Genomic DNA, 15,218 nt, shown 5'->3' with positions numbered 1-15,218 from the left:
ACTTGGGCAATTTATATTTTTGTAAATATCCGTACTTTTCCTGCAAGCTGTCACATTTATGGAAATACAATTTGGCAAAATAACTAATAATTATTGTTTTAATTTCCTCTTCATTGGAAGTGAATTCATCTTTTTCATTTTTTATACTAGTAATTTGTTTTTTTTTCTTTTTTTTGATCCCATTAACAGAAAGTTTAATGATTTTATTGTTTTTTTTTCATAAAACCAGGTCTTCATTTATTTATTACTGCAGTAGTTTTTTTTTTTTATTTCAATTTGATTAATCTCTCCTTTGGTTTTCAGTATTTCTCATTTGGTATTTAATTGAAGATTTCCAATTTGTTCTTTTTCTATCTTTTTCAGTTGCATGGCCAATTCATCGATCTCCTTTTTATCTATTTTATTCATATAAGCATTTAGAGACATAAAACTTCCCCTAAGAACTGCTTTTGATGCATCCCATAAGTTTTGGTATGTTGTCTCATTGTTGTCATTCTCTTGAATGAAGTTATTAATTGTTTCTATGATTTGTTCTTTGACCCACTCATTCTTTAGAATTGGATTATTTAGTTTCCAATTAATTTTTAGTTTATCTTCCCATGGTCCTTTATTACAAATAAGTTTAATTGCATCATGATCTGAGAAGGATGCCTTGACTATTTCTGCCTTTCTGCACTGTATTAGAGGTTTTTATGCCATAGTACATGGCATATAAATGGTATGTTCCTTTTTATCCCCATTCAGTTTTCTCCAGGGGTATATCATATCTACTATTTTTAAAATTCTATTCACCTCCTTAACTTCTTTGTTATTTTAAGGTTAGATTTATCAAATTCAGAGAGGGGTAAGTGGAGGTCCTCCACTTGTATAGATTTGCTCTCCATTTCTTCCTGTAACTCCCTTAATTTCTCCTCTATGAATTTATGTGCTAAGCCACTTGGTGCATGTATGTTTAGTAATGATATTGTTTCATTGTTTATGTTGCCCTATAGCAGGATATTGTGTCCTTCCTTATCTCTTTTAATTGGATATATCTTTGCTTTTGCTTTGTCTGAGATCAGGATTGCTACCCCTGTTTTTTTTTCTTTTTTTACATTTACTGAAGCGCAATATATTCCACTCCAGCCTTTTACCCTTACCTTGTATATATCCTCCTGTTTCAAATGTGTTTCTTACAAACAACACATGGTAGGGTTATAGCTTTTAATCCATTCTGATACCCACCCTGTTTTATGGCAGAGTTCATCCCCTTTACATTTACAATTATGATTACTATCTGTGTCTTTTTCTCCATCCTATTCCCCCCCACCACCATTTATGGTTTTGTTTCTCCTTTCTCTAATTTTTACTTCTGGGCTGTGGCCCAGTGTTGGACTCCTGTGCAGCAAGAAAAGTAGAAGTCAGATGAACTCTCAAAGACCTACATTAGAAGGAGACTGCTAACTGCTGAGTCCAGGACCCATGGTAAAGCCCTGAAACTATTTTAGACCTTCAAGCCTCTTCAAATTCTGTGCCCAAGATCTCAGTTATAAGAAGTTACCGTAGTCCAACAAGTAAGGGTTTCAAAGACCTGAATGGGAATAACCTGGTTCAGGTTCAGATTTCGGAGACTAATAAATCAGTACCTCTTAATTGGAAGCCAAATACAATGCTTGGTGGAATTCTCTTCCTAGATTGTATTGGACCATCACCCTTAGCTTACTGTTGCATCTAGATAGGGCCAGACTAGTATCTAGGCTTGAAGAACTCCCACCATACCTAAGCATAGAAAAAATCTGTGGCTGGTCAATTTGGGTATGTATTATTGTGATGGTACCTACTATTATATTTAAACCATTCTGTAAAAATACCCTGTTCCATAAGCAGAGGAAACTCCTATCACGAGAGTCTAAGTGAGCTAAGTCCTCTGTAAGTAAAGCTCCCATATATCATTTGTAGTTGTTTGTAAGATTCTATGTGCTAGGTGGCAGTCTTGATGGCTTTGAGTAATGGTAGACTTGATGTTACTTATGGTTGTGGATTGACTTTCCATGCCCCTTGCCCTCAAATGAAGACAAGAAATTGTAAGGTTGAATAAAAAAAAAATCTTTGTATGTAACCATGGGATGGTGTCCAGGCTAGGTAAGGAGGTGACTGGGGGGGTTGAGTGGACCAGAAGTCAGAGTGAAGGAGAAAATCAGATTCAGAGTCAGCAAATGGAAATATTAGAAGATGGGAAATTGTAAATAACAATTCTTCAGAGAAGTGAAAAGTTGTCAGGCAGTGGTGGAAATGAAATGCAAATAAATATTAGAATTGAAGAGATTAAGGAACTTTGAGGACAGATTATTGGAGGGACATCAGTATGGATTCAGCAGTCACTGAGGATGAAGGGGAAGAGGGCCATTTGTGGATATCATTGAGCAGGATTGGCAAATATACTGGAAATCAATAGATCATATTTCCATAGTATTAAATTGAAAAAAAGTTGCTGAGTGTAGTTTTCTTTGACTGATGGAAGTATTTGGGTTTGCTTTTTAATTGCCCTTTGGTATTTTTGAAATTTTATTTTAGGAAGGTACAAATTTTTTTTTCTGAACATTTTTTTGAACTTAGATTTTTCCATTATATTAAATGTAGACTTTGACATCTCAGATTTGTCACATATCTTGTTTATTATTGTGATTTACTTTCCTAATATTACAAAAATAAAGTTTATTAAGCCACACATTTAAAGATGATAAAAATGTTAATCTTTCTATAGCTGCCTTCAAATCAAGAAACCTTCTCTTTCATTACATGGGTTTTGTTTGGATACTTTGTAAATTTGTTGTTTTTCTTATCATAAAAGTTAATGGTGACTGGTATTAAAAAGTGTTGATTGCTTTAATTTATATATACATATATACACACACATACATACATACATACACAGGCATATATACATATATGCATACGCACACATATACATACACATATACATACTAAATGTATATATATATTTTGAGGGATGAAAAAGAAAGGATTTACTTGATATTTTTGTGGTATATTTTAAAGGAATAGTAAGTTGCGTACATTAGATTTGTGGTTTCATGTATGATCATCTTTTTATTGTACTATTTTATGGAGATGCATTATAGTATAAATCAAAAAAAAAGAAAAATTAAAAGGAAGAGCAAGTTTTCCAAAACAGATTTGCAGTTACATGTGCAATCGTCTTTTATTTTATCATGCTACATTATGGAAAAGTTTGGTTTATTCAATTAATAAAAAACAAAATAGGTAAATAATTAAATTTGAAGCCAATTTCTGCAACAGAGTTGCAGAGAGGAGAGCCAGAAATCTTTGCCTCCACACTGCAAATGAATCAATCAACTCAACATTTATTGAGGCTTTATTTTGCTAGGAGAGCTGTACTAGACACTTTGTAGGCGTTAACTTGGCATTATAAGAATCTATCAGCCCATTGATTTGCTGGACAAGATAGTGACTATTATTCTCTTCCAACACTGAATATGGTCATTTCTTAAGGTATTTATTTCTGGCATATCTTTAAAAACAATCTGCTTAATTCACTAGCTCATGCTTAGATTTGTATTTCTTTCTTTTATATGAAATATTGGAATTACAAAGAATCAGGCATTCAATCTTGTAGAATTGTTGGATTTAATTTTACAATACATTGTCAAGGAAGTTGAATGAAAGGTTCTAAGGTTGATGCTACATCATGGAGTACACTATAATGATTTTCTCCAGTGATTTTGCTCATTTCAAATGTCCTTTATTCATTTACCAAAAAGTCTTCATGACTATTTTCCAGATGGTTGTAGAAATAGTGCGACCACCAGAGAAGGATAACTGAATAAAACTCAGAGAATTAATTAAAAATTACCAGAAATTCCTTCAGAATAATTTAGTCAATAGTCATATGATCTACATAAATGATCTTATTGAGAAATTATTTGGAGATCCATTAATTTCCTCAAGGTTTCCTTCACATCATTGTTCCTTAGACTATATATTAAGGGATTTAGCATAGGAATCACTACAAGATAAAAAACAGATCCTACTTTGACTACAAGCCATGAGTTTTGGGAATTGGGAATACTATAGAGAAAGAGGATGGTTCCATAGAAGATGGTAACAGCCGTCAAGTGGGAGGCACAAGTGGAGAAAGCTTTATATCTCACACCGGCTGAAGGCATTTTAAGGATTGTGACAAAAATAAAAAGATAGGATGTAAGAATGATGATGAGGGAGCAAAATGCATTGAGATCTGCAACAGTTGAGTTTATCAACTCACTGAAGTGTTTATCAGAGCAGGAAGCAAAGAGGAAGACAGAATATTCACATGCAAAATTATTAATGATTTTGGTTTTACAAAACGAAAGTATAAGAATTGAGTAGGTGACTATAATAGAAGAAATTATGCCACAAGAATATGCCACAGTCACTAGCAAGCCACAGCATTTTGGGGACATGGAAACTGTATAAAGCAAAGGATTACATATAGCAACAAAGCGGTCATAGGCCATCACTGCCAACATGATCATCTCTGTTACCACACAGGTGACACAAGTGGAAAACTGCGTGATGCAGCCCTTGATAGAGATGCTTTTATCTTCTGCAACTAAATTTTCTAACAATTTTGGTGTAATTATAATGGAGTAACAGAAATCTATAAAGGACAAGTGTTTTAGAAAAAAGTACATGGGGGTATGGAGTTTGGGGTTGATCTTGATGATCACAATCATGCCCACATTCCCTACCACAGTGACTACATAGATGGTGAGGAACAGTAGAAAGAGGGGCACCTGAAGCTCTGGATAATCAGAGAATCCTAAGAGGATGAAAACAACTGCACTACTCCGATTCCTGTCAGGGCTCATCATGATTCCTATTGGAGAAAATGAGAGATGGATCATGAGGAGCAAAACATAAATGAAATTAAGAAAAAGAGGATAAGGGGTGGGTTGTGAATTAGAAATTATTATTTTTATAATTATTTTGGAGACAATAATAGAATTATTTTCAAAGTTGGCACTTACTCTCAAGACCAACATATTTGGGTTGAGAGAATATCATGGCGTATGAAAGAAGTCAAAATAAAAGTGACATAGAGAATGGCCTGAATATATGGATGGCTATAAATTGTCAGAAGCTAGTATAATTTATATTTCAACAAATGTCCATTTTAGAAAATAGAGCTCACCCTGAATTTTTAAATGAAGGAGAAACAAATTATTTCCAAAGTAGCCCATTTAACTTTTTCAAACATCAAAATGGAAATTCAAAGATGATTCATCTCCCCTCCATGTTTGGTATTCATTGTACGATCTTGAATATGTCATTTCTACCCATTTGACCTAATTCAGTTCCTAGGAATCCTGCAAAAAAGTCTCAGGTCTCTTTCATGCAACAACTAAGTAATGTCTATGTCTATGTCTATGTCTATGTCTATGTCTATGTCTATGTCTATGTCTATGTCTATGTCTATATCTATGTATGTATATGTGTGTATATGTATGTGTATATGCATACATATGCATAGATACATGTACACACATACATACATGTATATATAATGTATGTATATGCACATGCATACACTCACATACAGGAATATGTCTATGTATAAACAGATATGTATATATACACATATATATGTGTACATGTATATATACACATATATATGTGTACATGTATATATACACATATATATGTGTACATGTATATATACACATATATGTGTATGTGTGTGTGTGTGTGTGTGTGTGTGTGTCCCCTAAACTGTTTTTCTACTGTTTTCTTTTATGGACACTTGTCAAAAGACAAGCTAACACTAAAAGATGTGGCTTTCTACATGAGCACAATTTGGACATATTCTTGGGGAGAATTTAAGTGAAGAATTTTTATAAAGAACATGTTTCAATAGTTTTCATGGTATTGCAACACAATTAAAATAATGTGTCCACTAACATTAAAATTCACACTTAGTATTAGTATGTTATGGAGGCAGATAAGTGACAGAGTACTAAATGTGGACCTGAGTTCAAATCAAGCTTCAGACACTTACTAGCTATCTAACATTGATGAAATTATTTAGCCTCTCTTTTCCTCAGTTTCCTTATTTTTTAAAATGGGGAATACAATAACACCTACCTCCTAGGGTTCTTGGGAAGACTAAAGGGGAAAATATTTTTAAAGTGCTTAAGAGAACAGCTGGCACAGTCAATGCTTTATTAACATTGGTGATTATTTGTTTAAATGGCTTCATTCTCAGCTGTGTGCCTTAATGACTGTATAGTATTTAATCCCTTGAACTATTTTCCTGATATTTATAGCAATAATAGCTTACATTTCTATAGCACTTTCTATTTGCCAGGTATTTAGCTAAGTCCTTTACAATTATTGTCAAAATGATCCCCAAAATAACCTGGAGATGTCGGTGCTATTTTCATCCCATCTTTACCGACAGAGAAAGTGATGTTAACAGAGGTTAAATGATGTACCCAGAGGTGCACAGCTAGTATGTGTCTTGAGGTGGAATTTGAACTCTGGTCTCCCTGACTTCGGATCTCTATCAGTGAGTGGATCACTGATATCACTGTAAAGTGTGAGGTTGGACTAGAAAATATTTAAATTCCTTTTCAAGGTCTCACATTTTATATTCAGTCTTTTAAAATCATTTCAACATATCTGCACTAAAATCTTTTCCACTCTTTGTAAGTCATATGAAAAGAATACCCAGATTAACAGGGAAGTGCCCTATTAGTTGAATTTTAGATTCAATCCTGTGAAATGGTGTCTTTATGAATTGATGAATTGTGATTATAAGGAAAAGAAAGCCATCATGAGGCTATTGGGAAAAAGCTTGAAGTGGGGTGTTTTATGCATCTGTGCATTATCTTTCCTCCCATGGAATAAAAAGGTCTATCCCTTTGAAGAACACCACAATGTAGTAATTATGTTCCAACCAATAAACAACAATTGAAAAAGATAAAAATATAAACAAACAAGTGCACAAAAAATAGACAGAGAGAGAGAGAGAGAGAGAGAGAGTCGGAGAGAGAGAGAGAGAGAGAGTCGGAGACGGAGACAGAGACAAAGACAAAGATAGAGACAGAGACAGAAAGAGAGACAGAGACACACAGAGGCAGAGAGAGAGGAGAGAAAAATAAAAGGTGGTGGAGGTCTAGTTCACAGAGAGTTGTTAGATGTGACTATGGCTCTGTGGATCAGGAATTGGATCAGGGAAGATGGGATAGTAGTTGCCATTTCAATTCATATTTTTTTTTCTTTTCTGTAAAAATCTAACAGAGGAACATTGTCGAATTCCATAAGTGACCATGGGCAATGTACATTGTGAGAGACAGTGTGAGAGAATGAGTTGCCAGTAAATTAAAAATTCCAGCCTTGTAAATCCAGATCTATGGTTCATTCCAGTGTCACTTTTCATCCAGGAATAGCACTATCAAATTTTCCCTCCAGTCACTGCCACTTTAAAGTAACTCCACATGTAGCTTCCAACCCTACTCTTTCTTTTTTAAATATACAAATTCCTACTTGCTCCCGTAACACATTCTTTTCTCTCCTGAACAAAATTTATCCCCTGAACACTATTTTTTCCTTTAATTGTCATTTTTCTGCTATAAAGTTGTGGCTGATATTTGGCATTTCACAAATTCTAATGAACTATCATATTCCTGACCTTCTATAAAGGACAACAAATGCCTCTCTTAGCTATCACAGCCTATCTGTCCTTTTTCTTTTTTAAATAGCTTCACTAAATTCTCATATGTATGATCAGTCCTGCATTGGTATGTGAAGAAAGATTCCTCAAGGCAGTGTAAGAGCTATTTATAAGTTATATACAATTAGAAAATTTTCTGAGGCTTTCAGCAGTGTCTGACTCTTCCTAACCCATTTGGTGTTTTCTTGGCCAAGATACTAAAGTGGTTTACCATTTCTTGGGGCAGTTCATTTCACAGATGTTGAAGTGAACCAAATAGGGTAAAGTGATTTGTCCCTGGTCACATAGCTAGTAAGCGTCTGAGGCCATATTTGAACTCACTGACTCCAGTCCAGTTCCCCAATCTTATTGCCTGAGGCACAAGGTGGTTAAATAATTTGTCCCAGGTCCTTTAATTTAAACACTCCCTAGTGGTTTCTTCAGATGTAGAGCCAGAACAAGGATCTCCCTTCTCATGTTCTCATTCTTTCCATTGGGCTAAATTGTTCTTCCTGGATTTGTAGTGTGTGTGTGTGTGTGTGTGTGTGGAGCAGGGTAGGTTTGTATATGTGTATATGTATATATGTGCATATGTACACACATATATCCACCTAAATCTACACTCACTTATAGTATAGTTAAGAAATAACAAATTAAAAATAGAAGTATGTGTAGCCAATGTGAGAACCCCCCAAAATCTTTCTATCTACCTACCTATCTAGATTTTACCTACTTTTTCAATCTCACCCATTTCATTTCTGCGTTTCTGGTGTGTTCAATGGATTTGTAGACTCAGTGGTCCTAGCACATACCTAAAGATTTATGATTGATCATGATAGATTTAGGACTTAAAGACTTAACAGCCATCTCTTCTAGTTCCTCATTTAATAGAAAATGAGAAGTTAAATGAGTTGTCCAAGATCAAACTGATATTAAAGAGGAGAGTTGTGATTCTGACATGGTTCCTCTGTGTCCATCTTTCCACTGCACTGTATCTCATCAAAAGCAATAAACTGCAAAATGGAAATACTTCTGCTTCAAATTAGGGTGTAAACTAAATAGACTATTAGAGTCCTTAGCCTATCATTCAAGTCCTTTCATAAATGCTCTCATGAACTCTGAGTTTCTATCCCAATTGTAACAGCTAGCACTACATTCCAACCAAAGTGTATATTTTTATACACTTATACAACACATATATGTTATACATATAACTTGGCTCATTCCCAACATTATCTCCAAACAATTCTCTGAAGTGGAGCACAGTTGGTGCCAAATTGCTCTGCTCATTATTCTCTGAAGATAATATATGCATTCTTGCCTTCATGCCTTTGTACAAATCATTTTCCCCAAAGGGCGATGCCTTCCCTTTTGAGACCTACTAATTTAAGCCTAACTTTTCAAGCATAACTCTCTCAAATTATACTTTTGCTGACAATCCTACTCTCCCGGCCCCACACATTCTTCATACATCTAAATTTTTGTAACCTTTATAATAATTGCCAGTGGAACTTTAAGAATAGCTACATGGTATCATTATTGGTCTTTCTATGTACCTATGTCATCTTTCCACATATACTGAAGAGCTCTAATATTCATAGACATTAACTCCATGCACAAAAATGGTGACCAAAAAGTGAATTATGATGATAAATATGATGAAGATTAACTAAATCCACCCACTCCCCCTTTTTTGGCAGTTCCTTTCTGATTTATCTTTCAGGGAACTTATAAAAGAAATATTCTAATTTCCAGTCAATAGATTGGGACAAAAGAGTCAACAGGAAAAAAAAAATAGCAGAGATATGTACTCACCAGAACAGCAACTCTCCTGGATGTTTCAGTTCCTTTGCCTATACTGTAGGTGGTGTATCTTGTGACATAGTAATTTCATGATTAGATTTCTTCCTAATGATCAAGTTCAGAAATAATCCACTGATAATCTTTATTACCATACAATCAGTCTTTTTCATTGACTTGATATAGAGGATGTGGTTCTCTCTATTTTGCAGCTAGTCTCAGAGTCAGAGACATGTCCTCTTACTCTATCAGAAACTCAGTTATGGTACTTAGGCTGGAGATCTTATATTTGCCTCCAAATCCTTTGGGACGCAAGTCCTAGAGACTCTCTACTGACTCTGCATATGCTGTCTCTAAAGAAGTTATTCAAGAAAAAAATGCCTTTGCTACCTCATTTTCAGAGAATAGATTTTTGTAGAAATTCAACTGGCCTTGCAGTTAGAAGTTTTTTCCACCTTCACAAATATTAAAATAGAATTTTCATAAAATTATAAAATGAAAAATTACACGTACATTATCATGTAATGGAATAATTTATCCTCAGAGATCTCAAAATAAGGCTTGGCCAGGATTAACTTAATAATTGATTATTGAGAGAACTTAATAAATATTTCTTGACTTCATCTTGCATAAGATAGTTAAGACATTGTACAAAGTTGTTTTCAAACTGCAGAATTTCTCCCTTACCCTACCAACTGGCATAACCAAATGATACATGGTATGACTCCACTTGGTGAACTGCATTCAGTCAACCCAAGGGCAAGAATCTCTACTCTGGGGATGCTGTTCCTTAGATCACTGGGTACAAGCACTCCTGAGCTCATAATGCCATTCCTATTGCCAGACATACTTTCTACATGAAATGTCTTGGATATTCCTTTTCCTAGACATTTCAGGCTGATAATATCCCTAGTGCCAAACCACTTTTATGATTAAAGAAATCTCTTGCTTTCACCCTCCCCACTAAAACAATAAGAACCTTTGGGATCTAGGAGACATTTCTCATCATTCCACTAGACAACAAACATTTAATAATCACTTAGAATGTTCCAAGAACTTCATGTAATATTTGGGATAAAAAGGGGAGTTCAGATTTTAATAAAGGACAAAATAAGCAAAAAATAATGTATGTGCCCAATATATCCATAGCAAACATGTTTCCAGATATGACTTAACCTTTTTTCTTATTTTAATAATATTTTATTTTTTTTCAGTATTGCATGTTAAAACAATTTTAGCATTTTTTAAAGTTTTGAGCTCCAAATTATATCCCTCTCTCCCATCGCTCCCTTCCCAGTCATGTAAAACATTTACATAGTAGTCATTTTGTTTGAGAAGATTCAAAGGAGAGAGATAGACAGACAGTGAAAGACAGAGACAGAGAGAGACAGAGAAAGAAAGAAAGAAAGAAAGAGAAAAGAATGAAGGAAAGAAGGAAGGAAGGAAGGTGGGAGGGAGAGAGAGAGGAAGGACAAAAGAACACAGAGAAAATAGCATGTTTCATTCTGTATTCAAACTGTTCAGGCAATATCAGTTCTTTCTCTGGAGGCAAATAGTATGCTTCATCATGAGTTCTTTGGGGTTGTCTTAGATTCTTGTGTTGCTAAGAATAGGTAAGACATTCACATTTCATCATACAACATTATTGTTACTGTGTAAAATGTTCTCTTTATTTTTCTCATTTCCCTTTGTATCAGTTCATGCAAGTCTTTCCAGATTTTGGTATCATACTGCTTGTCAGTTCCTACAGAACATTAATATTCCATCACAGCTTGTTGAACCATTCCCCAATTGATGGGTATCCCCTCAATTTCCAATTCTTAGCCACCACAAAAAGAGTTGCTACAATTTTTTTGGTACAACTAGGTCCTTTCCTGCCTTTTAAAAAAAATTTTGGGATACAGAGCTAGCAGTGGTTTTTGCTGGATTAAAGGGCATGAACAATTTTATAGCCCTGTGGGCAGTGTACCCAATTGCTCTCCAAAACTGTTGCATCATAGAGCATCAGTGACCCAGTTTTTCCACATCCCCTCCAATATTGGTCATTTTCCTTTTTTGTCATTTTGGCCAATCTGATAAGTATGAGATGGTACCTCAAAAGTGTTTCTAATTGCATTTCTCTTATCGAGTCATTTAGAACATTTTATAGATATATTTATTTTCTTCATTAAGAACTGCTGTTCATATCCCTTGACAATTTAGCAATTGGGTAATGATTTGTATTCTTATTGATTTGACTCAGTTCTCTATTCCTTTGAGAGATGAGTCCTTGATAAGATACTCGCTGCAAAAATTTTCCCCAGTTTTTTGCTTTCCTTTAAATTTTGTTTCCCTTGGTTTTTGTGCCATTTATACATATACATACATGTATATATAGATATATATGAAAACCAAAATGTTCTATTTTACATTTTGTTAAGCTCTCTGCATCTTGTTTGATCCTAGTTGTTTCCCTTATATAGATCTGATAGATAAACTATTCCATGTTCACCTAATTTTCTTATGGTATCACTCTTCTATGTTGAAATAAGGTATACCTGAACGAAATTTCGGGACCGCCCCTAAATCGGGACAGACTGATCTGATAATATGGATAGCCATGTGGAAATGGAGGGATGCAGTAGTGACAAGTTCATCACAATATTTTCTAGAAAAGAAAGCAGGGAAATGACTCTGAAAGGAAGAATTGGTAGAATATAGTGTATAAACCCTGCGCCAAATCAACAGCACCAAGCAACTAAAATGTCACTAAATAAACAATCATAAGAAACACATGTGTAGCAGATTTCCAGGAAGAAGGAATAATAGACTACCAAGGCTAATCCCAGCCTCTTTGCATAATTATATTTAAGCAAGAGAAACAATAATTAATTTAAAGGAATAAAAGCAAATCATGAAAATTAGGGAACTGATGAAACTTTCTGTAATCGTGCCAAAATAAACAGTAAATTTGTGAATTAAATAAAACAGCTAGGAAACTTGCTGAAATTTTCAGATCAACCAATTAGAATGCCAATACCCCACTTTCCTGGGTTTCTCATCAAGGATGACCTCCATGAGAAGGCATGTACAGAATATTTGAAACTTGCCCATTTGTGTGGGAAATGTTCCAACCTGTAGAGTGTATGATAGAAAAATGTTATCCTTGTGGACGGGGTTGTATCCATGTTTCCAAAGAAGTGAATACAAGGTGCAAGTTGCAGTGTGAAAACAAGAGAAAATCCTTCATTCCACAAATCTTACATAAAGTGGCAAAAATTCCATATACTTTTGACACTGAAAAGCAACGGAAAAAAGACTGCATTAACCAATTCAATTGTGTATGTGTGTGTGTGTGTGTGTGTGTTTGTGTCTGTGTATGTATTTCCCAGTCTCTTCTGCTCATCTCATTGCTGTTGTTTTACCTTTATATCACTGATTTCCTAAGGAAATCAGTTCAGGTTAATTAACATGCATTTTCATAATTCAATTGCTTCTCCCTCCCCTTGTCTCCTTCTATGTGTTCTCTCACTGCCTGGAATAAAATTATATTGGGAATTATTATGTATATGATGTTCTATATCATTGATGTCCTGTTATTATTACTATTATTTATTGTTGTTTATTGAGGAGCTGGGTATCTCAGTACATACAGCTGATGTGTGGAGTCAGGAAGGTTTGAGTACAGATCTGGCCTAAGATACACCCTAACTGTGTGACCCTGGGCAGGTCATTTAACTCAGTTTGCCTCATCCATGAGACCATCTGGAAAAGGAAATGGAAAAGCACTCCCATTATATTCCAAGGACATTTGAAATAGGGCAACAAAGAGGTTGGAGACAACTGAAAACACCAAACCACAATGATTGTTAATCTAAAAGGAAAGACTACAAATTGCGCTAGGTTCCTTTTTCAGACATGGACTATCAGCCTGTCCTTCAGGATCTGAAACACTCTAAAATATGCAGATAATCCTAATGTAAAAGGATGAAATGTATGAGTCTTAAGTTCAGAGAATAAAAGTGATAAAGTGGAATTTATCAGAGAAGCAGCACAAATAAAGGGGAAATGGAGAATGCCACATCAGGGACTCACTGACCCTCTTTTTCACTTCTATCAACAAACCCGAGAGCAAGTGAATATTCCCCGGGTCTGAAATGTTGAACCTGGGGCAGAATAAGGGTATTTCATTTGTTTGTTATGGAAATTCAAATATACAGTACATATTATCATTTTCATTTTTTTTATCTCCCAAAGAGATCCAATTTAACTTGCCCTAACAATTGAGAAGACATATAACTTGAGATAAGATTTTGTTTCACACATATATGTAATTATCAAATTGATACACTTATTTGGATTAACAGAATGCAAATCCATTTAAAAGCAGCATTAAATTCAAAGTAGCATTTTATCATCATTTTTTTCTCATTCAGGACATACTAGTACTGTAAGTACTGTATTTGGGTTTGAAAAGTAATGGATTCTTACTCAAAAAAAAAAGAAAAAGAAAATTGGCCTGAGAATTCCTGCTTGTGAAATTTTCCTTGACTAAATAAAATGATCATACTGAAGATGATTTGATCTTGCTTTGCAGTCATCATTAGAAATATCTACTCATTCTTATAAAATATTATAACTTCAGCAATAATGTTTCTGAACATATCTGCACATCCATGCACATGGATTAATTCACACATGTATGTCTATATGTAAACACATGTCTGAATATCAGTATTTACATAGCATCTGTGTAACAAATACACAGTATCGAAGGGGAAGCTGATTAGAAAATGTCTCATGTTTAGAGGGCAGTGCTTCTGAGGGGGTACTTGGGGCCCAGCCCTAAGATCATGTCTCTGGAAGGCTTTTCACTTCTCAATAGTCCCCCATCCTGTGAGAATGTTTTCTCTTATTGCAGTATGTATTTTCTTATCAGAACAGACAGAAGGGTGAGTAGCCCAAGAATTTTTGTCACTCCCCTGATCCCCAAGGTCCATGCCTCTGACAGCTCCCTCTATGTCTAGTACACTCCATTTCCTTTTCCTTCCATAGCTCCCAAAGACACCTGGACCCCTAGGTTACCTAACTAGTATCCCTGGCCTTCTTTCCCATGCCCCTTTTCCATATTAGACCCAGACTCATGCTCACTTTCTCTAGGGTTCCCAAAGGACCCTTGCCTGCTTTTGCTAAAGCATTACAATAAACTTTTTGCCACTTGAATAAGAGAAAGCTTGAGTGTGTGAATTCATCTCACGCAAATCTGCTTTGGCATTCTTGGGGACCAAGCACTCCCCAAACCTTGTCATTTCTACTGATCTTTAATGGAAGGTAGAAGAATTAGAGGCAGAGGGGAGGAAGTGGTACATTCCAGAAAAGAGGAGAGCAACCAATATTATGAGAGAATGTTGCAATTCTGTCGGGTAGTTTACCATTACATCAACCCCATGGTGTGTTTGAGCGTTTAGTGATCGCTTCCTGATCATCAGTGGTCACTTCTCAGAATCTTATTTTCTACCAGAACTTCTCTCCACTCCACGACATTTCCCCAACTACTAGATATAGGTTAGGAAGATCAGAAGAGAGTATACCAGGGAAAACCAGATATTTCAGAATAGTAAATTAAGGGGCAGAGCCAAGATGGTGTCTGGAAAGCAGGGACTTGCTTAAGCTCTCTGCTGAATCCCTAGAAACACCTGTAAAAAATGTCTCTGAACAAATTCTAGAG

General features: G+C 35.1%; 1 protein-coding gene across 1 annotated transcript; it reads right to left on the bottom strand.

Moving 5' to 3' along the window:
• Window positions 1–3,926: 3,926 nt before the first annotated feature.
• LOC118854168 (olfactory receptor 5D18-like) lies at window positions 3,927–4,871 on the bottom strand. Its single transcript, XM_036764506.1, has one exon. It carries the CDS (start codon window positions 4,869–4,871, stop codon window positions 3,927–3,929), a length of 945 nt encoding a protein of 314 aa, XP_036620401.1.
• Between the last annotated feature and the right edge of the window lie 10,347 nt (window positions 4,872–15,218).

Source organism: Trichosurus vulpecula, chromosome 6, assembly GCF_011100635.1.
Source record: "Trichosurus vulpecula isolate mTriVul1 chromosome 6, mTriVul1.pri, whole genome shotgun sequence".
In the NCBI taxonomy this organism is placed as follows: Eukaryota; Metazoa; Chordata; class Mammalia; order Diprotodontia; family Phalangeridae; genus Trichosurus; species Trichosurus vulpecula.
This window is presented reverse-complemented; position numbering and strand designations above follow the sequence as displayed.